This window comes from Accipiter gentilis, chromosome 35 (genome assembly GCF_929443795.1).
Source record: "Accipiter gentilis chromosome 35, bAccGen1.1, whole genome shotgun sequence".
NCBI classification, from domain to species: Eukaryota; Metazoa; Chordata; class Aves; order Accipitriformes; family Accipitridae; genus Astur; species Astur gentilis.
In genome coordinates this window covers 523400-545915 of record NC_064914.1, presented here as the reverse complement: position 1 = coordinate 545915, position 22516 = coordinate 523400, and the positions used below count along the sequence as shown (strand labels likewise).

The following is a 22516-nucleotide window of genomic DNA, read 5'->3' as shown; positions in this document are numbered from 1 at the left end:
GTTCCCCTGTATGATCCGGAGGATTGGGTGCCGGGACGTGTTTTGCGAACCGCGCCACAAGCTCACCCTAAGATGGCGCCGACATCCGCCTTCTCCCCGGATGTCTCTCCGGAGGTCGGGAGAGGCGGAGCACGGCCAAAGGAAGGAGGAAGGAAAGTCAGGACACCCCCTCTTACGCGCGTAGCAGAAGAGGAAGAGAGTGGGCCGGACTCAATCGAGGGGTCTGCTCAACGGTTAGAGGAGGCGTGGCAACTGGTGGGCGGACACCGCTGTCGTCCGCCGCACGCACCGGTAAAACAAAAGGCTATCTCCGGCTGTAAGGCGCAGTCGGCAGCAGCCAGTGAAAAGGCAACGCCTATGCCTTTAATACCTGCGCCCGACCCAGCTACAGATCCGCTGCAGATGTTGCAGCGAGTAGTAGAGGAGATACAGGAGCAGGTGAAGCAACAGCGGCAGCTGCTACAAGCAGCTGGGGAACAGAAAGGAGTTCCCGATTCACCGAAGGTCACGTTGCCAGACTGGAAAATTGTAGCAAAGGAATGTGTTATGGACGGCATACGTTTTGAAGGACCCCCTTTAGTTTGCCCAGTCCGAGCTGGTCCAGGTGGTGTAGGGGTGGAGTGGTCTCCGTTAGATAGCAAGCTTTTGCAACAAGTGAAGAAGACCGTGGATGAATACGGCTTAGGACATCCCATGACAGACTCTCTTTTAGATGTGGTTTTTTTCAGGTTCACTGACTCCCTGGGATTCGCGACAGTTTTGCAGTATGATTTTGACTCCCATTTTTTTTTTTTGATTTAGAAAGAAGCTTGGACAAACAGATTACAAGCAGCACTAGTTGAGACCCAACAAGAAAGACCCAGAAACAGGAAAGTGGGAAGGTGGGAGGCGCTTGGTGACACAGGGAAGAGGGTATGCTGCAGTACAGTCATCAGAGCACCCAGACTCACGTGTGCGCTGGGTGCCGTCACGGTGGTTGAAACCAGACCTCAGTCAATAACGATTTGTTGTGAGTTATTTTGCAGGATGCCGTTCAAAAGATCGTCTAAGTACCTGCACTGTGGTCGTTGTGACCCTTGGGTGCTTGTCAAGTATGACCGCTGTGGACAACAACTCTGGAGACGCACCAGCCGAGCATCAAAATGGTGTGACCGATGTTTTGAACACCGCAGATCCACTTTACAGCAACCGCCGTGTATACCCCATAAGCAGGGGACTATGATATGCTTTTAGACAAAGCCGATCAATTACAGGAGGCAGGTGACAGTGGCTTGACAATCTCCTCTCGTCGACCTGGCAATGGCTCCTGTCTTTGATTGACTGAAAAACGTTGACCCTATTTGGAATCCTTTTGGTGGTGGTTATTATGGTTTGTTGTGGGATACCAGCACTGACTGTTTGCGTGCGGAAACTCTTTATACAGAGTGCGGGTACCCACCAGTACACGAATTACCATGAGGTGGTGGGATCGCTTATAGCTGTAACGCCAGTTTGTACCGTCGGTCATCCGCCATAGTGAGGGGGGACTTGTAGGGATTGGCGCTCGGAAGATCTCGCGATGTACGGAAAGAGAAGGGTTAAAGGAGGCGGGATGACCGACAGACAGTATGTAAGGGCGTGACGCAGTTGAATAAACGCCATTTGCAGCATCCTCATATTGGTGTCAGTGCTCTGTGGCCCAGGGTATGGTGGACCCTGTGCCGAGTCCCACGGGGTGATCAGAATGTCTACAGACCCGGGCATGCCCAGAGGAGGAACATCTCATGGATCTCTTCCTCGGCAGAGCCTGATTCCGAAAAGGCACATGTCCGGCTCCCTGTCCCACATGGAAGGTGGCAGCCCTGAAAGCTGTTGCTGGTCTTCACCGTCCCCCTGCAGCCTATTCACAGGCACAACAAGATTCAGAACCCGGGCATGCCCAGAGGAGGAACATCTCATGGATCTCTTCCTCGGCAGAGCCTGATTCCGAAAAGGCACACGTCCGGCTCCTTGTCCCACACGGAAGGTGGCAGCCCTGAAAGCTGTTGCTGGTCTTCACCTTCCCCCTGCAGCCTATTCACAGGCACAACAGGATCTGGGACCCGGGCTTGCCCCGAGGAGGAACATCTCATGGCTCTCGTCCTCGGCAGAGCCTGATTCCGAAAAGGCACACGTCCGGCTCCTTGTCCCACACGGAAGGTGGCAGCCCTGAAAGCTGTTGCTGGTCTTCACCGTCCCCCTGCAGCATATTCACAGGCACAACAGGATCTGGGACCCGGGCATGCCCCGAGGAGGAACATCTCATGGATCTCTTCCTCGGCAGAGCCTGATTCTGAAAAGGCACATGTCCGGCTCCTTGTCCCACACGGAAGGTGGCAGCCCTGAAAGCTGTTGCTGGTCTTCACCGTCCCCCTGCAGCCTATTCACAGGCACAACAGGATCTGGGACCCGGGCATGCCCAGAGGAGGAACATCTCATGGCTCTCGACCTCGGCAGAGCCTGATTCCGAAAAGGCACACGTCCGGCTCCTTGTCCCACACGGAAGGTGGCAGCCCTGAAAGCTGTTGCTGGTCTTCACCGTCCCCCTGCAGCCTATTCACAGGCACAACAAGATTCAGGACCCGGGCATGCCCAGAGGAGGAACATCTCATGGATCTCTTCCTCGGCAGAGCCTGATTCCGAAAAGGCACACGTCCGGCTCCTTGTCCCACACGGAAGGTGGCAGCCCTGAAAGCTGTTGCTGGTCTTCACCTTCCCCCTGTAGCCTATTCACAGGCACAACAGGATCTGGGACCCGGGCATGCCCCGAGGAGGAACATCTCATGGATCTCTTCCTCGGCAGAGCCTGATTCCGAAAAGGCACACGTCCGGATCCTTGTCCAACACAGAAGGTGGCAGCCCTGAAAGCTGTTGCTGGTCTTCACCGTCCCCCTGCAGCCTATTCACAGGCACAACAGGATCCGGGACCCGGGCATGCCCCGAGGAGGAACATCTCATGGATCTCTTCCTCGGCAGAGCCTGATTCCGAAAGGGCACACGTCCGGCTCCTTGTCCCACACGGAAGGTGGCAGCCCTGAAAGCTGTTGCTGGTCTTCACCGTCCCCCTGAAGCCTATTCACAGGCACAACAGGATCTGGGACCCGGGCTTGCCGAGAGGAGGAACATCTCATGGCTCTCGTCCTCGGCAGAGCCTGATTCTGAAAAGGCACACGTCCGGCTCCTTGTCCCACACGGAAGTTGGCAGCCCTGAAAGCTGTTGCTGGTCTTCACCGTCCCCCTGCAGCCTATTCACAGGCACAACAGGATCTGGGACCCGGGCATGCCCAGAGGAGGAACATCTCATGGATCTCTTCCTCGGCAGAGCCTGATTCCGAAAAGGCACACGTCCGGCTCCTTGTCCCACACGGAAGGTGGCAGCCCTGAAAGCTGTTCCTGGTCTTCACCGTCCCCCTGCAGCCTATTCACAGGCACAACAGGATCTGGGACCCGGGCTTGCCCCGAGGAGGAACATCTCATGGATCTCGTCCTCGGCAGAGCCTGATTCTGAAAAGGCACACGTCCGGCTCCTTGTCCCACACGGAAGGTGGCAGCCCTGAAAGCTGTTGCTGGTCTTCACCGTCCCCCTGCAGCCTATTCACAGGCACAACAAGATTCAGGACCCGGGCATGCCCAGAGGAGGAACATCTCATGGATCTCTTCCTCGGCAGAGCCTGATACCGAAAAGGCACACGTCCGGCTCCTTGTCCCACACGGAAGGTGGCAGCCCTGAAAGCTGTTGCTGGTCTTCACCGTCCCCCTGCAGCCTATTCACAGGCACAACAAGATTCAGGACCCGGGCATGCCCAGAGGAGGAACATCTCATGGATCTCTTCCTCGGCAGAGCCTGATTCCGAAAAGGCACACGTCCGGCTCCTTGTCCCACACGGAAGGTGGCAGCCCTGAAAGCTGTTGCTGGTCTTCACCTTCCCCCTGCAGCCTATTCACAGGCACAACAGGATCTGGGACCCGGTATTGGCCCGAGGAGGAACATCTCATGGCTCTCGTCCTCGGCAGAGCCTGATTCCGAAAAGGCACACGTCCGGCTCCTTGTCCCACACGGAAGGTGGCAGCCCTGAAAGCTGTTGCTGGTCTTCACCGTCCCCCTGCAGCCTATTCACAGGCACAACAGGATCTGGGACCCGGGCATGCCCCGAGGAGGAACATCTCATGGCTCTCGTCCTCGGCAGAGCCTGATTCTGAAAAGGCACATGTCCGGCTCCTTGTCCCACACGGAAGTTGGCAGCCCTGAAAGCTGTTGCTGGTCTTCACCGTCCCCCTGCAGCCTATTCACAGGCACAACAGGATCTGTGACCCGGGCTTGCCCAGAGGAGGAACATCTCATGGCTCTCGTCCTCGGCAGAGCCTGATTCCGAAAAGGCACACGTCCGGCTCCTTGTCCCACATGGAAGGTGGCAGCCCTGAAAGATGTTGCTGGTCTTCACCGTCCCCCTGCAGCCTATTCACAGGCACAACAGGATCTGGGACCCGTGTAGGGATTGGCGCTCGGAAGATCTCGCGATGTACGGAAAGAGAAGGGTTAAAGGAGGCGGGATGACCGACAGACAGTATGTAAGTGCGTGACGCAGTTGAATAAACGCCATTTGCAGCATCCTCATATTGGTGTCAGTGCTCTGTGGCCCAGGGTATGGTGGACCCTGTGCCGAGTCCCACGGGGTGATCAGACGAATGTCTACAAGTGGTGACCCTGACGTGATTGGACATCGGCGGATTACGCGGGGCGTAATCGAAGGCCTGGCCAGGCATGGAAGGAGTCCTGAAGGTGTTGGACTCATGCTCTAGAGAGGTAAAAATCCCTATGGGACAAAAAGAAGCGAAAGCTTGCCTAGAGCGGCTCCTGAAAGAGGAAGCGATAGAGCGCCCGGGGGACATATTGTCTCCTGAGTGCTGGCCGAAATGCACCGCGGCTTTAGCGGAACGGGCTATGGCGACGCAGCATGGTCCGGAGTTAAAGACGTGGGGGCGGATTAGGGCGATTTTCAGGAAAGTGCGGGAGGAGGGCTTAACATGGAAGGAAGCAAAGAGATTGATGCACGCGCAGGCGGATCGGGGCGTGCAGGCGGATGGGGAGGCGCGGACAGAAGGGCTGACGGAGGTAGCGGAGCAGACGCCTCTGGTGCTCCCAGTGCAGCCGTCAGCACCGGCCGAACCACCGGGATACCCTTGGGAGGAGTTTGAACGGGAGCGTGAACGGGCGAGAGAGGAGGAGCGGGAGAAAGATCGACAGTTAATTCAGGAGGCAGAGGAACCCGTGGCTGAGCAAAGGAGACGGGAGAAGGAGAGGCAGAGACTAGAGGAGGCGGAGAGGGCGGTGATGAAGGGATCGGAAAAGGAGCAGGCAGAGAAGGGAGCGGTTCCCCTGTATGATCCGGAGGATTGGGTGCCGGGACGTGTTTTGCGAACCGCGCCACAAGCTCACCCTAAGATGGCGCCGACATCCGCCTTCTCCCCGGATGTCTCTCCGGAGGTCGGGAGAGGCGGAGCACGGCCAAAGGAAGGAGGAAGGAAAGTCAGGACACCCCCTCTTACGCGCGTAGCAGAAGAGGAAGAGAGTGGGCCGGACTCAATCGAGGGGTCTGCTCAACGGTTAGAGGAGGCGTGGCAACTGGTGGGCGGACACCGCTGTCGTCCGCCGCACGCACCGGTAAAACAAAAGGCTATCTCCGGCTGTAAGGCGCAGTCGGCAGCAGCCAGTGAAAAGGCAACGCCTATGCCTTTAATACCTGCGCCCGACCCAGCTACAGATCCGCTGCAGATGTTGCAGCGAGTAGTAGAGGAGATACAGGAGCAGGTGAAGCAACAGCGGCAGCTGCTACAAGCAGCTGGGGAACAGAAAGGAGTTCCCGATTCACCGAAGGTCACGTTGCCAGACTGGAAAATTGTAGCAAAGGAATGTGTTATGGACGGCATACGTTTTGAAGGACCCCCTTTAGTTTGCCCAGTCCGAGCTGGTCCAGGTGGTGTAGGGGTGGAGTGGTCTCCGTTAGATAGCAAGCTTTTGCAACAAGTGAAGAAGACCGTGGATGAATACGGCTTAGGACATCCCATGACAGACTCTCTTTTAGATGTGGTTTTTTTCAGGTTCACTGACTCCCTGGGATTCGCGACAGTTTTGCAGTATGATTTTGACTCCCATTTTTTTTTTTTGATTTAGAAAGAAGCTTGGACAAACAGATTACAAGCAGCACTAGTTGAGACCCAACAAGAAAGACCCAGAAACAGGAAAGTGGGAAGGTGGGAGGCGCTTGGTGACACAGGGAAGAGGGTATGCTGCAGTACAGTCATCAGAGCACCCAGACTCACGTGTGCGCTGGGTGCCGTCACGGTGGTTGAAACCAGACCTCAGTCAATAACGATTTGTTGTGAGTTATTTTGCAGGATGCCGTTCAAAAGATCGTCTAAGTACCTGCACTGTGGTCGTTGTGACCCTTGGGTGCTTGTCAAGTATGACCGCTGTGGACAACAACTCTGGAGACGCACCAGCCGAGCATCAAAATGGTGTGACCGATGTTTTGAACACCGCAGATCCACTTTACAGCAACCGCCGTGTATACCCCATAAGCAGGGGACTATGATATGCTTTTAGACAAAGCCGATCAATTACAGGAGGCAGGTGACAGTGGCTTGACAATCTCCTCTCGTCGACCTGGCAATGGCTCCTGTCTTTGATTGACTGAAAAACGTTGACCCTATTTGGAATCCTTTTGGTGGTGGTTATTATGGTTTGTTGTGGGATACCAGCACTGACTGTTTGCGTGCGGAAACTCTTTATACAGAGTGCGGGTACCCACCAGTACACGAATTACCATGAGGTGGTGGGATCGCTTATAGCTGTAACGCCAGTTTGTACCGTCGGTCATCCGCCATAGTGAGGGGGGACTTGTAGGGATTGGCGCTCGGAAGATCTCGCGATGTACGGAAAGAGAAGGGTTAAAGGAGGCGGGATGACCGACAGACAGTATGTAAGGGCGTGACGCAGTTGAATAAACGCCATTTGCAGCATCCTCATATTGGTGTCAGTGCTCTGTGGCCCAGGGTATGGTGGACCCTGTGCCGAGTCCCACGGGGTGATCAGACGAATGTCTACAGACCCGGGCATGCCCAGAGGAGGAACATCTCATGGATCTCTTCCTCGGCAGAGCCTGATTCCGAAAAGGCACATGTCCGGCTCCCTGTCCCACATGGAAGGTGGCAGCCCTGAAAGCTGTTGCTGGTCTTCACCGTCCCCCTGCAGCCTATTCACAGGCACAACAAGATTCAGAACCCGGGCATGCCCAGAGGAGGAACATCTCATGGATCTCTTCCTCGGCAGAGCCTGATTCCGAAAAGGCACATGTCCGGCTCCTTGTCCCACACGGAAGGTGGCAGCCCTGAAAGCTGTTGCTGGTCTTCACCGTCCCCCTGCAGCCTATTCACAGGCACAACAGGATCTGGGACCCGGGCATGCCCCGAGGAGGAACATCTCATGGATCTCTTCCTCAGCAGAGCCTGATTCCGAAAGGGCACACGTCCGGCTCCTTGTCCCACACGGAAGGTGGCAGCCCTGAAAGCTGTTGCTGGTCTTCACCGTCCCCCTGCAGCCTATTCACAGGCACAACAGGATCTAGGACCCGGGCTTGCCCCGAGGAGGAACATCTCATGGCTCTCGTCCTCGGCAGAGCCTGATTCCGAAAAGGCACACGTCCGGCTCCTTGTCCCACACGGAAGGTGGCAGCCCTGAAAGCTGTTGCTGGTCTTCACCGTCCCCCTGCAGCCTATTCACAGGCACAACAGGATTCAGGACCCGGGCATGCCCAGAGGAGGAACATCTCATGGCTCTCGTCCTCGGCAGAGCCCGATTCCGAAAAGGCACACGTCCGGATCCTTGTCCAACACGGAAGGTGGCAGCCCTGAAAGCTGTTGCTGGTCTTCACCGTCCCCCTGCAGCCTATTCACAGGCACAACAAGATTCAGAACCCGGGCATGCCCAGAGGAGGAACATCTCATGGCTCTCGTCCTCGGCAGAGCCTGATTCCGAAAAGGCACACGTCCGGCTCCTTGTCCCACACGGAAGGTGGCAGCCCTGAAAGCTGTTGCTGGTCTTCACCTTCCCCCTGCAGCCTATTCACAGGCACAACAGGATCTGGGACCCGGGCTTGCCCCGAGGACAAACATCTCATGGTTTCGTCCTCGGCAGAGCCTGATTCCGAAAAGGCACATGTCCGGCTCCTTGTCCCACACGGAAGGTGGCAGCCCTGAAAGCTGTTGCTGGTCTTCACCGTCCCCCTGCAGCCTATTCACAGGCACAACAGGATCTGGGACCCGGGCATGCCCCGAGGAGGAACATCTCATGGATCTCTTCCTCAGCAGAGCCTGATTCCGAAAAGGCACACGTCCGGCTCCTTGTCCCACACGGAAGGTGGCAGCCCTGAAAGCTGTTGCTGGTCTTCACCGTCCCCCTGCAGCCTATTCACAGGCACAACAGGATCTGGCACCCGGGCTTGCCGAGAGGAGGAACATCTCATGGCTCTCGTCCTCGGCAGAGCCTGATTCTTGAAAGGCACACGTCCGGCTCCTTGTCCCACACGGAATTTGGCAGCCCTGAAAGCTGTTGCTGGTCTTCACCGTCCCCCTGCAGCCTATTCACAGGCACAACAGGATCTGGGACCCGGGCATGCCCCGAGGAGGAACATCTCATGGATCTCTTCCTCGGCAGAGCCTGATTCCGAAAAGGCACACGTCCGGCTCCTTGTCCCACACGGAAGGTGGCAGCCCTGAAAGCTGTTGCTGGTCTTCACCGTCCCCCTGCAGCCTATTCACAGGCACAACAAGATTCAGGACCCGGGCATGCCCAGAGGAGGAACATCTCATGGCTTTCGTCCTCGGCAGAGCCTGATTCCGAAAAGGCACACGTCCGGCTCCTTGTCCCACACGGAAGGTGGCAGCCCTGAAAGCTGTTGCTGGTCTTCACCGTCCCCCTGCAGCCTATTCACAGGTACAACAGGATCTGGGACCCGGGCTTGCCCAGAGGAGGAACATCTCATGGATCTCTTCCTCGGCAGAGCCTGATTCCGAAAAGGCACACGTCCCGCTCCTTGTCCCACACGGAAGGTGGCAGCCCTGAAAGCTGTTGCTGGTCTTCACCGTCCCCCTGCAGCCTATTCACAGGCACAACAGGATCTGGGACCCGGGCTTGCCTAGAGGAGGAACATCTCATGGCTCATGTCCTCGGCAGAGCCTGATTCTGAAAAGGCACACGTCCGGCTCCTTGTCCCACATGGAAGTTGGTAGCCCTGAAAGCTGTTGCTGGTCTTCACCGTCCCCCTGCAGCCTATTCACAGGCACAACAGGATCTGGGACCCGGGCATGCCCAGAGGAGGAACATCTCATGGATCTCTTCCTCGGCAGAGCCTGATTCCGAAAAGGCACACGTCCGGCTCCTTGTCCCACACGGAAGGTGGCAGCCCTGAAAGCTGTTGCTGGTCTTCACCGTCCCCCTGCAGCCTATTCACAGGCACAACAGGATCTAGGACCCGGGCTTGCCCCGAGGAGGAACATCTCATGGCTCTCGTCCTCGGCAGAGCCTGATTCCGAAAAGGCACACGTCCGGCTCCTTGTCCCACACGGAAGGTGGCAGCCCTGAAAGCTGTTGCTGGTCTTCACCGTCCCCCTGCAGCCTATTCACAGGCACAACAGGATCTGGGACCCGGGCATGCCCCGAGGAGGAACATCTCATGGATCTCTTCCTCGGCAGAGCCTGATTCTGAAAAGGCACACGTCCGGCTCCTTGTCCCACACGGAAGGTGGCAGCCCTGAAAGCTGTTGCTGGTCTTCAACTTCCCCCTGCAGCCTATTCACAGGCACAACAGGATCTGGGACCCGGGCATGCCCAGAGGAGGAACATCTCATGGCTCTCGTCCTCGGCAGAGCCTGATTCCGAAAAGGCACACGTCCGGCTCCTTGTCCCACACGGAAGGTGGCAGCCCTGAAAGATGTTGCTGGTCTTCACCGTCCCCCTGCAGCCTATTCACAGGCACAACAAGATTCAGGACCCGGGCATGCCCAGAGGAGGAACATCTCATGGATCTCTTCCTCGGCAGAGCCTGATTCCGAAAAGGCACACGTCCGGCTCCTTGTCCCACACGGAAGGTGGCAGCCCTGAAAGCTGTTGCTGGTCTTCACCTTCCCCCTGTAGCCTATTCACAGGTACAACAGGATCTGGGACCCGGGCTTGCTGAGAGGAGGAACATCTCCTGGCTCTCGTCCTCGGCAGAGCCTGATTCCGAAAAGGCACACGTCCGGCTCCTTGTCCCACACGGAAGGTGGCAGCCCTGAAAGCTGTTGCTGGTCTTCACAGTCCCCCTGCAGCCTATTCACAGGCACAACAAGTTTCAGAACCCGGGCATGCCCAGAGGAGGAACATCTCATGGATCTCTTCCTCGGCAGAGCCTGATTCCGAAAAGGCACACGTCCGGCTCCTTGTCCCACACGGAAGATGGCAGCCCTGAAAGCTGTTGCTGGTCTTCACCTTCCCCCTGCAGCCTATTCACAGGCACAACAAGATTCAGGACCCGGGCATGCCCAGAGGAGGAACATCTCATGGATCTCTTCCTCGGCAGAGCCTGATTCCGAAAAGGCACACGTCCGGATCCTTGTCCAACACAGAAGGTGGCAGCCCTGAAAGCTGTTGCTGGTCTTCACCGTCCCCCTGCAGCCTATTCACAGGCACAACAGGATCCGGGACCCGGGCATGCCCCGAGGAGGAACATCTCATGGATCTCTTCCTCGGCAGAGCCCGATTCCTAAAGGGCACACGTCCGGCTCCTTGTCCCACACGGAAGGTGGCAGCCCTGAAAGCTGTTGCTGGTCTTCACCGTCCCCCTGCAGCCTATTCACAGGCACAACAGGATCTGGGACCCGGTCTTGCCGAGAGGAGGAACATCTCATGGCTCTCGTCCTCGGCAGAGCCTGATTCTGAAAAGGCACAAGTCCGGCTCCTTGTCCCACATGGAAGTTGGCAGCCCTGAAAGCTGTTGCTGGTCTTCACCGTCCCCCTGCAGCCTATTCACAGGCACAACAGGATCTGGGACCCGGGCATGCCCAGAGGAGGAACATCTCATGGATCTCTTCCGCGGCAGAGCCTGATTCCGAAAAGGCACACGTCCGGCTCCTTGTCCCACACGGAAGGTGGCAGCCCTGAAAGCTGTTGCTGGTCTTCACCGTCCCCCTGCAGCCTATTCACAGGCACAACAGGATCTGGGACCCGGGCATGCCCCGAGGAGGAACATCTCATGTATATCTTCCTCGGCAGAGCCTGATTCCGAAAGGGCACACGTCCGGCTCCTTGTCCCACACGGAAGGTGGCAGCCCTGAAAGCTCTTGCTGGTCTTCACCGTCCCCCTGCAGCCTATTCACAGGTACAACAGGATCTGGGACCCGGGCTTGCCGAGAGGAGGAACATCTCATGGCTCTCGTCCTCGGCAGAGCCTGATTCTGAAAAGGCACATGTCCGGCTCCTTGTCCCACACGGAAGTTGGCAGCCCTGAAAGCTGTTGCTGGTCTTCACCGTCCCCCTGCAGCCTATTCACAGGCACAACAGGATGTGCGACCCGGGCATGCCCAGAGGAGGAACATCTCATGGATCTCTTCCTCGGCAGAGCCTGATTCCGAAAAGGCACATGTCCGGCTCCTTGTCCCACACGGAAGGTGGCAGCCCTGAAAGCTGTTGCTGGTCTTCACCGTCCCCCTGCAGCCTATTCACAGGCACAACAGGATCTGGGACCCGGGCATGCCCAGAGGAGGAACATCTCATGGATCTCGTCCTCGGCAGAGCCTGATTCCGAAAAGGCACACGTCCGGCTCCTTGTCCCACACGGAAGGTGGCAGCCCTGAAAGCTGTTGCTGGTCTTCACCGTCCCCCTGCAGCCTATTCACAGGCACAACAAGATTCAGGACCCGGGCATGCCCAGAGGAGGAACATCTCATGGATCTCTTCCTCGGCAGAGCCTGATTCCGAAAAGGCACACGTCCGGCTCCTTGTCCCACACGGAAGGTGGCAGCCCTGAAAGCTGTTGCTGGTCTTCACCTTCCCCCTGCAGCCTATTCACAGGTACAACAGGATCTGGGACCCGGGCTTGCTGAGAGGAGGAACATCTCATGGCTCTCGTCCTCGGCAGAGCCTGATTCCGAAAAGGCACACGTCCGGATCCTTGTCCAACACGGAAGGTGGCAGCCCTGAAAGCTGTTGCTGGTCTTCACCGTCCCCCTGCAGCCTATTCACAGGCACAACAAGATTCAGAACCCGGGCATGCCCAGAGGAGGAACATCTCATGGCTCTCGTCCTCGGCAGAGCCTGATTCCGAAAAGGCACACGTCCGGCTCCTTGTCCCACACGGAAGGTGGCAGCCCTGAAAGCTGTTGCTGGTCTTCACCTTCCCCCTGCAGCCTATTCACAGGCACAACAGGATCTGGGACCCGGGCTTGCCCCGAGGACAAACATCTCATGGCTTTCGTCCTCGGCAGAGCCTGATTCCGAAAAGGCACACGTCCGGCTCCTTGTCCCACACGGAAGGTGGCAGCCCTGAAAGCTGTTGCTGGTCTTCACCGTCCCCCTGCAGCCTATTCACAGGCACAACAGGATCTGGGACCCGGGCATGCCCCGAGGAGGAACATCTCATGGATCTCTTCCTCAGCAGAGCCTGATTCCGAAAGGGCACACGTCCGGCTCCTTGTCCCACACGGAAGGTGGCAGCCCTGAAAGCTGTTGCTGGTCTTCACCGTCCCCCTGCAGCCTATTCACAGGCACAACAAGATTCAGGACCCGGGCATGCCCAGAGGAGGAACATCTCATGGCTCTCGTCCTCGGCAGAGCCTGATTCCGAAAAGGCACACGTCCGGCTCCTTGTCCCACACGGAAGGTGGCAGCCCTGAAAGCTGTTGCTGGTCTTCACCGTCCCCCTGCAGCCTATTCACAGGTACAACAGGATCTGGGACCCGGGCTTGCCCAGAGGAGGAACATCTCATGGATCTCTTCCTCGGCAGAGCCTGATTCCGAAAAGGCACACGTCCGGCTCCTTGTCCCACACGGAAGGTGGCAGCCCTGAAAGCTGTTGCTGGTCTTCACCGTCCCCCTGCAGCCTATTGACAGGCACAACAGGATCTGGGACCCGGGCTTGCCGAGAGGAGGAACATCTCATGGCTCATGTCCTCGGCAGAGCCTGATTCTGAAAAGGCACACGTCCGGCTCCTTGTCCCACATGGAAGTTGGCAGCCCTGAAAGCTGTTGCTGGTCTTCACCGTCCCCCTGCAGCCTATTCACAGGCACAACAGGATCTGGGACCCGGGCATGCCCAGAGGAGGAACATCTCATGGATCTCTTCCTCGGCAGAGCCTGATTCCGAAAAGGCACACGTCCGGCTCCTTGTCCCACACGGAAGGTGGCAGCCCTGAAAGCTGTTGCTGGTCTTCACCTTCCCCCTGCAGCCTATTCACAGGCACAACAGGATCTGGGACCCGGGATTGCCCCGAGGAGGAACATCTCATGGCTCTCGTCCTCGGCAGAGCCTGATTCCGAAAAGGCACACGTCCGGCTCCTTGTCCCACACGGAAGGTGGCAGCCCTGAAAGCTGTTGCTGGTCTTCACCGTCCCCCTGCAGCCTATTCACAGGCACAACAGGATCTGGGACCCGGGCATGCCCCGAGGAGGAACATCTCATGGATCTCTTCCTCGGCAGAGCCTGATTCTGAAAAGGCACACGTCCGGCTCCTTGTCCCACACGGAAGGTGGCAGCCCTGAAAGCTATTGCTGGTCTTCACCGTCCCCCTGCAGCCTATTCACAGGCAAAACAGGATCTGGGACCCGGGCATGCCCAGAGGAGGAACATCTCATGGCTCTCTTCCGCGGCAGAGCCTGATTCCGAAAAGGCACACGTCCGGCTCCTTGTCCCACACGGAAGGTGGCAGCCCTGAAAGCTGTTGCTGGTCTTCACCGTCCCCCTGCAGCCTATTCACAGGCACAACAAGATTCAGGACCCGGGCATGCCCAGAGGAGGAACATCTCATGGATCTCTTCCTCGGCAGAGCCTGATTCCGAAAAGGCACACGTCCGGCTCCTTGTCCCACACGGAAGGTGGCAGCCCTGAAAGCTGTTGCTGGTCTTCACCTTCCCCCTGTAGCCTATTCACAGGTACAACAGGATCTGGGACCCGGGCTTGCTGAGAGGAGGAACATCTCATGGCTCTCGTCCTCGGCAGAGCCTGATTCCGAAAAGGCACACGTCCGGCTCCTTGTCCCACACGGAAGGTGGCAGCCCTGAAAGCTGTTGCTGGTCTTCACAGTCCCCCTGCAGCCTATTCACAGGCACAACAAGTTTCAGAACCCGGCATGCCCAGAGGAGGAACATCTCATGGATCTCTTCCTCGGCAGAGCCTGATTCCGAAAAGGCACACGTCCGGCTCCTTCTCCCACACGGAAGATGGCAGCCCTGAAAGCTGTTGCTGGTCTTCACCGTCCCCATGCAGCCTATTCACAGGCAAAACAGGATCTGGGACCCGGGCTTGCTGAGAGGAGGAACATCTCATGGCTCTCGTCCTCGGCAGAGCCTGATTCCGAAAAGGCACACGTCCGGCTCCTTGTCCCACATGGAAGGTGGCAGCCCTGAAAGATGTTGCTGGTCTTCACCGTCCCCCTGCAGCCTATTCACAGGCACAACAGGATCTGTGACCCGGGCTTGCCCAGAGGAGGAACATCTCATGGCTCTCGTCCTCGGCAGAGCCTGATTCCGAAAAGGCACACGTCCGGCTCCTTGTCCCACATGGAAGGTGGCAGCCCTGAAAGATGTTGCTGGTCTTCACCGTCCCCCTGCAGCCTATTCACAGGCACAACAGGATCTGGGACCCGGGCATGCCCAGAGGAGGAACATCTCATGGATCTCTTCCTCGGCAGAGCCTGATTCCGAAAAGGCACACGTCCGGCTCCTTGTCCCACACGGAAGGTGGCAGCCCTGAAAGCTGTTGCTGGTCTTCACCGTCCCCCTGCAGCCTATTCACAGGTACAACAGGATCTGGGACCCGGGCTTGTTGAAAGGAGGAACATCTCATGGATCTCTTCCTCGGCAGAGCCTAATTCCGAAAAGGCACACGTCCGGCTCCTTGTCCCACACGGAAGGTGGCAGCCCTGAAAGCTGTTGCTGGTCTTCACCGTCCCCCTGCAGCCTATTGACAGGCACAACAGGATCTGGGACCCGGGCATGCCCAGAGGAGGAACATCTCATGGCTCTCGTCCTCGGCAGAGCCTGATTCCTAAAAGGCACACGTCCGGCTCCTTGTCCCACACGGAAGGTGGCAGCCCTGAAAGCTGTTGCTGGTCTTCACCGTCCCCCTGCAGCCTATTCACAGGCACAACAAGATTCAAGATCCGGGCATGCCCAGAGGAGGAACATCTCATGGATCTCTTCCTCGGCAGAGCCTGATTCCGAAAAGGCACACGTCCGGCTCCTTGTCCCACACGGAAGGTGGCAGCCCTGAAAGCTGTTGCTGGTCTTCACCTTCCCCCTGCAGCCTATTCGCAGGTACAACAGGATCTGGGACCCGGGCATGCCCAGAGGAGGAACATCTCATGGATCTCGTCCTTGGCAGAGCCTGATTCCGAAAAGGCACACGTCCGGCTCCTTGTCCCACACGGAAGGTGGCAGCCCTGAAAGCTGTTGCTGGTCTTCACCGTCCCCCTGCAGCCTATTCACAGGCACAACAAGATTCAGGACCCGGGCATGCCCAGAGGAGGAACATCTCATGGATCTCTTCCTCGGCAGAGCCTGATTCCGAAAAGGCACACGTCCGGCTCCTTATCCCACACGGAAGGTCGCAGCCCTGAAAGCTGTTGCTGGTCTTCACCTTCCCCCTGCAGCCTATTCACAGGCACAACAGGATCTGGGACCCAGGCTTGCCGAGAGGAGGAACATCTCATGGCTCTCGTCCTCGGCAGAGCCTGATTCTGAAAAGGCACACGTCCGGCTCCTTGTCCCACATGGAAGTTGGCAGCCCTGAAAGCTGTTGCTGGTCTTCACCGTCCCCCTGCAGCCTATTCACAGGCACAACAGGATCTGGGACCCGGGCATGCCCAGAGGAGGAACATCTCATGGATCTCTTCCGCGGCAGAGCCTGATTCCGAAAAGGCACACGTCCGGCTCCTTGTCCCACACGGAAGGTGGCAGCCCTGAAAGCTGTTGCTGGTCTTCACCGTCCCCCTGCAGCCTATTCACAGGCACAACAAGATTCAGGACCCGGGCATGCCCAGAGGAGGAACATCTCATGGATCTCTTCCTCGGCAGAGCCTGATTCCGAAAAGGCACACGTCCGGCTCCTTGTCCCACACGGAAGGTGGCAGCCCTGAAAGCTGTTGCTGGTCTTCACCTTCCCCCTGCAGCCTATTCACAGGCACAACAGGATCTGGGACCCGGGCTTGCCCCGAGGAGGAACATCTCATGGATATCTTCCTCGGCAGAGCCTGATTCCGAAAGGGCACACGTCCGGCTCCTTGTCCCACACGGAAGGTGGCAGCGCTGAAAGCTGTTGCTGGTCTTCACCGTCCCCCTGCAGCCTATTCACAGGTACAACAGGATCTGGGACCCGGGCTTGCCCAGAGGAGGAACATCTCATGGATCTCTTCCTCGGCAGAGCCTAATTCCGAAAAGGCACACGTCCGGCTCCTTGTCCCACACGGAAGGTGGCAGCCCTGAAAGCTGTTGCTGGTCTTCACCGTCCCCCTGCAGCCTATTCACAGGCACAACAGGATCTGGGACCCGGGCTTGCCCCGAGGAGGAACATCTCATGGATCTCTTCCTCAGCAGAGCCTGATTCCGAAAGGGCACACGTCCGGCTCCTTGTCCCACACGGAAGGTGGCAGCCCTGAAAGCTGTTGCTGGTCTTCACCGTCCCCCTGCAGCCTATTGACAGGCACAACAGGATCTGGGACCCGGGCATGCCCAGAGGAGGAACATCTCATGGCTCTCGTCCTCGGCAGAGCCTGATTCCGAAAAGGCACACGTCCGGCTCCTTGTCCCACACGGAAGGTGGCAGCCCTGAAAGCTGTTGCTGGTCTTCACCGTCCCCCTGCAGCCTATTCACAGGCACAACAAGATTCAAGATCCGGGCATGGCCAGACGAGGAACATCTCATGGATCTCTTCCTCGGCAGAGCCTGATTCCGAAAAGGCACACGTCCGGCTCCTTGTCCCACACGGAAGGTGGCAGCCCTGAAAGCTGTTGCTGGTCTTCACCTTCCCCCTGCAGCCTATTCACAGGTACAACAAGATTCAGGACCCGGGCATGCCCAGAGGAGGAATATCTCATGGATCTCGTCCTTGGCAGAGCCTGATTCCGAAAAGGCACACGTCCGGCTCCTTGTCCCACACGGAAGGTGGCAGCCCTGAAAGCTGTTGCTGGTCTTCACCGTCCCCCTGCAGCCTATTCACAGGCACAACAAGATTCAGGACCCGGGCATGCCCAGAGGAGGAACATCTCATGGATCTCTTCCTCGGCAGAGCCTGATTCCGAAAAGGCACACGTCCGGCTCCTTGTCCCACACGGAAGGTGGCAGCCCTGAAAGCTGTTGCTGGTCTTCACCTTCCCCCTGCAGCCTATTCACAGGCACAACAGGATCTGGGACCCGGTATTGCCCCGAGGAGGAACATCTCATGGCTCTCGTCCTCGGCAGAGCCTGATTCCGAAAAGGCACACGTCCGGATCCTTGTCCAACACAGAAGGTGGCAGCCCTGAAAGCTGTTGCTGGTCTTCACCGTCCCCCTGCAGCCTATTCACAGGCACAACAGGATCCGGGACCCGGGCATGCCCCGAGGAGGAACATCTCATGGATCTCTTCCTCGGCAGAGCCTGATTCCGAAAGGGCACACGTCCGGCTCCTTGTCCCACACGGAAGGTGGCAGCCCTGAAAGCTGTTGCTGGTCTTCACCGTCCCCCTGCAGCCTATTCACAGGCACAACAGGATCTGGGACCCGGGCTTGCCGAGAGGAGGAACATCTCATGGCTCTCGTCCTCGGCAGAGCCTGATTCTGAAAAGGCACAAGTCCGGCTCCTTGTCCCACATGGAAGGTGGCAGCCCTGAAAGCTGTTGCTGGTCTTCACCGTCCCCCTGCAGCCTATTCACAGGCACAACAGGATCTGGGACCCGGGCATGCCCCGAGGAGGAACATCTCATGGATATCTTCCTCGGAAAGCCTGATTCCGAAAGGGCACACGTCCGGCTCCTTGTCCCACACGGAAGGTGGCAGCCCTGAAAGCTGTTGCTGGTCTTCACCGTCCCCCTGCAGCCTATTCACAGGTACAACAGGATCTGGGACCCGGGCTTGCCCAGAGGAGGAACATCTCATGGATCTCTTACTCGGCAGAGCCTAATTCCGAAAAGGCACACGTCCGGCTCCTTGTCCCACACGGAAGGTGGCAGCCCTGAAAGCTGTTGCTGGTCTTCACCGTCCCCCTGCAGCCTATTCACAGGCACAACAGGATCTGGGACCCGGGCATGCCCCGAGGAGGAACATCTCATGGATCTCTTCCTCAGCAGAGCCTGATTCCGAAAGGGCACACGTCCGGCTCCTTGTCCCACACGGAAGGTGGCAGCCCTGAAAGCTGTTGCTGGTCTTCACCGTCCCCCTGCAGCCTATTCACAGGCACAACAAGATTCAAGATCCGGGCATGGCCAGACGAGGAACATCTCATGGATCTCTTCCTCGGCAGAGCCTGATTCCGAAAAGGCACACGTCCGGCTCCTTGTCCCACACGGAAGGTGGCAGCCCTGAAAGCTGTTGCTGGTCTTCACCTTCCCCCTGCAGCCTATTCACAGGTACAACAAGATTCAGGACCCGGGCATGCCCAGAGGAGGAACATCTCATGGATCTCGTCCTTGGCAGAGCCTGATTCCGAAAAGGCACACGTCCGGCTCCTTGTCCCACACGGAAGGTGGCAGCCCTGAAAGCTGTTGCTGGTCTTCACCTTCCCCCTGCAGCCTATTCACAGGCACAACAGGATCTGGGACCCGGTATTGCCCCGAGGAGGAACATCTCATGGCTCTCGTCCTCGGCAGAGCCTGATTCCGAAAAGGCACAGGTCCGGATCCTTGTCCAACACAGAAGGTGGCAGCCCTGAAAGCTGTTGCTGGTCTTCACCGTCCCCCTGCAGCCTATTCACAGGCACAACAGGATCCGGGACCCGGGCATGCCCCGAGGAGGAACATCTCATGGATCTCTTCCTCGGCAGAGCCTGATTCCGAAAGGGCACACGTCCGGCTCCTTGTCCCACACGGAAGGTGGCAGCCCTGAAAGCTGTTGCTGGTCTTCACCGTCCCCCTGCAGCCTATTCACAGGCACAACAGGATCTGGGACCCGGGCTTGCCGAGAGGAGGAACATCTCATGGCTCTCGTCCTCGGCAGAGCCTGATTCTGAAAAGGCACAAGTCCGGCTCCTTGTCCCACATGGAAGTTGGCAGCCCTGAAAGCTGTTGCTGGTCTTCACCGTCCCCCTGCAGCCTATTCACAGGCACAACAGGATCTGGGACCCGGGCATGCCCAGAGGAGGAACATCTCATGGATCTCTTCCGCGGCAGAGCCTGATTCCGAAAAGGCACACGTCCGGCTCCTTGTCCCACACGGAAGGTGGCAGCCCTGAAAGCTGTTGCTGGTCTTCACCTTCCCCCTGCAGCCTATTCACAGGCACAACAGGATCTGGGACCCGGGCTTGCCCCGAGGAGGAACTTCTCATGGCTCTCGTCCTCGGCAGAGCCTGATTCCGAAAAGGCACATGTCCGGCTCCTTGTCCCACACGGAAGGTGGCAGCCCTGAAAGCTGTTGCTGGTCTTCACCGTCCCCCTGCAGCCTATTCACAGGCACAACAGGATCTGGGACCCGGGCATGCCCCGAGGAGGAACATCTCATGGATATCTTCCTCAGCAGAGCCTGATTCCGAAAGGGCACACGTCCGGCTCCTTGTCCCACACGGAAGGTGGCAGCCCTGAAAGCTGTTGCTGGTCTTCACCGTCCCCCTGCAGCCTATTCACAGGTACAACAGGATCTGGGACCCGGGCTTGCCGAGAGGAGGAACATCTCATGGCTCTCGTCCTCGGCAGAGCCTGATTCTGAAAAGGCACATGTCCGGCTCCTTGTCCCACACGGAAGTTGGCAGCCCTGAAAGCTGTTGCTGGTCTTCACCGTCCCCCTGCAGCCTATTCACAGGCACAACAGGATGTGGGACCCGGGCATGCCCAGAGGAGGAACATCTCATGGCTCTCGTCCTCGGCAGAGCCTGATTCCGAAAAGGCACATGTCCGGCTCCTTGTCCCACAAGGAAGGTGGCAGCCCTGAAAGCTGTTGCTGGTCTTCACCGTCCCCCTGCAGCCTATTCACAGGCACAACAGGATCTGGGACCCGGGCATGCCCAGAGGAGGAACATCTCATGGCTCTCGTCCTCGGCAGAGCCTGATTCCGAAAAGGCACACGTCCGGCTCCTTGTCCCACACGGAAGGTGGCAGCCCTGAAAGCTGTTGCTGGTCTTCACCGTCCCCCTGCAGCCTATTCAAAGGCACAACAAGATTCAGGACCCGGGCATGCCCAGAGGAGGAACATCTCATGGATCTCTTCCTCGGCAGAGCCTGATTCCGAAAAGGCACACGTCCGGTTCCTTGTCCCACACGGAAGGTGGCAGCCCTGAAAGCTGTTGCTGGTCTTCACCTTCCCCCTGCAGCCTATTCACAGGCACAACAGGATCTGGGACCCGGGCTTGCTGAGAGGAGGAACATCTCATGGCTCTCGTCCTCGGCAGAGCCTGATTCCGAAAAGGCACACGTCCGGATCCTTGTCCCACACGGAAGGTGGCAGCCCTGAAAGCTGTTGCTGGTCTTCACCGTCCCCCTGCAGCCTATTCACAGGCACAACAAGATTCAGAACACGGGCATGCCCAGAGGAGGAACATCTCATGGCTCTCGTCCTCGGCAGAGCCTTATTCCGAAAAGGCACACGTCCGGCTCCTTGTCCCACACGGAAGGTGGCAGCCCTGAAAGCTGTTGCTGGTCTTCACCTTCCCCCTGCAGCCTATTCACAGGCACAACATGATCTGGGACCCGGGCTTGCCCCGAGGACAAACATCTCATGGCTTTCGTCCTCGGCAGAGCCTGATTCCGAAAAGGCACACGTCCGGCTCCTTGTCCCACACGGAAGGTGGCAGCCCTGAAAGCTGTTGCTGGTCTTCACCGTCCCCCTGCAGCCTATTCACAGGCACAACAGGATCTGGGACCCGGGCATGCCCCGAGGAGGAACATCTCATGGATCTCTTCCTCAGCAGATCCTGATTCCGAAAGGGCACACGTCCGGCTCCTTGTCCCACACGGAAGGTGGCAGCCCTGAAAGCTGTTGCTGGTCTTCACCGTCCCCCTGCAGCCTATTCACAGGCACAACAGGATCTGGGACCCGGGCTTGCCCAGAGGAGGAACATCTCATGGCTCTCGTCCTCGGCAGAGCCTGATTCCCAAAAGGCACACGTCCGGCTCCTTGTCCCACACGGAAGTTGGCAGCCCTGAAAGCTGTTGCTGGTCTTCACCGTCCCCCTGCAGCCTATTCACAGGCACAACAGGATCTGGGACCCGGGCATGCCCCGAGGAGGAACATCTCATGGATCTCTTCCTCGGCAGAGCCTGATTCCGAAAAGGCACACGTCCGGCTCCTTGTCCCACACGGAAGGTGGCAGCCCTGAAAGCTGTTGCTGGTCTTCACCGTCCCCCTGCAGCCTATTCACAGGCACAACAAGATTCAGGACCCGGGCATGCCCAGAGGAGGAACATCTCATGGATCTCTTCCTCGGCAGAGCCTGATTCCGAAAAGGCACACGTCCGGCTCCTTGTCCCACACGGAAGGTGGCAGCCCTGAAAGCTGTTGCTGGTCTTCACCGTCCCCCTGCAGCCTATTCACAGGTACAACAGGATCTGGGACCCGGGCTTGCCCAGAGGAGGAACATCTCATGGATCTCTTCCTCGGCAGAGCCTGATTCCGAAAGGGCACACGTCCGGCTCCTTGTCCCACACGGAAGGTGGCAGCCCTGAAAGCTGTTGCTGGTCTTCACCGTCCCCCTGCAGCCTATTCACAGGCACAACAGGATCTGGGACCCGGGCTTGCCGAGGGGAGGAACATCTCATGGCTCATGTCCTCGGCAGAGCCTGATTCTGAAAAGGCACACGTCCGGCTCCTTGTCCCACATGGAAGTTGGCAGCCCTGAAAGCTGTTGCTGGTCTTCACCGTCCCCCTGCAGCCTATTCACAGGCACAACAGGATGTGGGACCCGGGCATGCCCAGAGGAGGAACATCTCATGGATCTCTTCCTCGGCAGAGCCTGATTCCGAAAAGGCACACGTCCGGCTCCTTGTCCCACACGGAAGGTGGCAGCCCTGAAAGCTGTTGCTGGTCTTCACCGTCCCCCTGCAGCCTATTCACAGGCACAACAAGTTTC

At 57.9% G+C, this 22516-nt stretch overlaps 1 protein-coding gene across 1 annotated transcript in view; it reads right to left on the bottom strand.

Annotated features, from left to right (window-relative positions):
- Positions 1–5838: 5838 nt before the first annotated feature.
- Positions 5839–22516, bottom strand: part of LOC126034678 (uncharacterized) — a 397036-nt gene continuing 380358 nt past the window's right edge. The window contains exon 2 of the mRNA XM_049792644.1: positions 5839–6092. Within this exon, the coding sequence (XP_049648601.1) occupies positions 5934–6092 (159 nt within the window). The 3' untranslated portion in view covers positions 5839–5933. The remainder of the gene's footprint in view (positions 6093–22516) is intronic.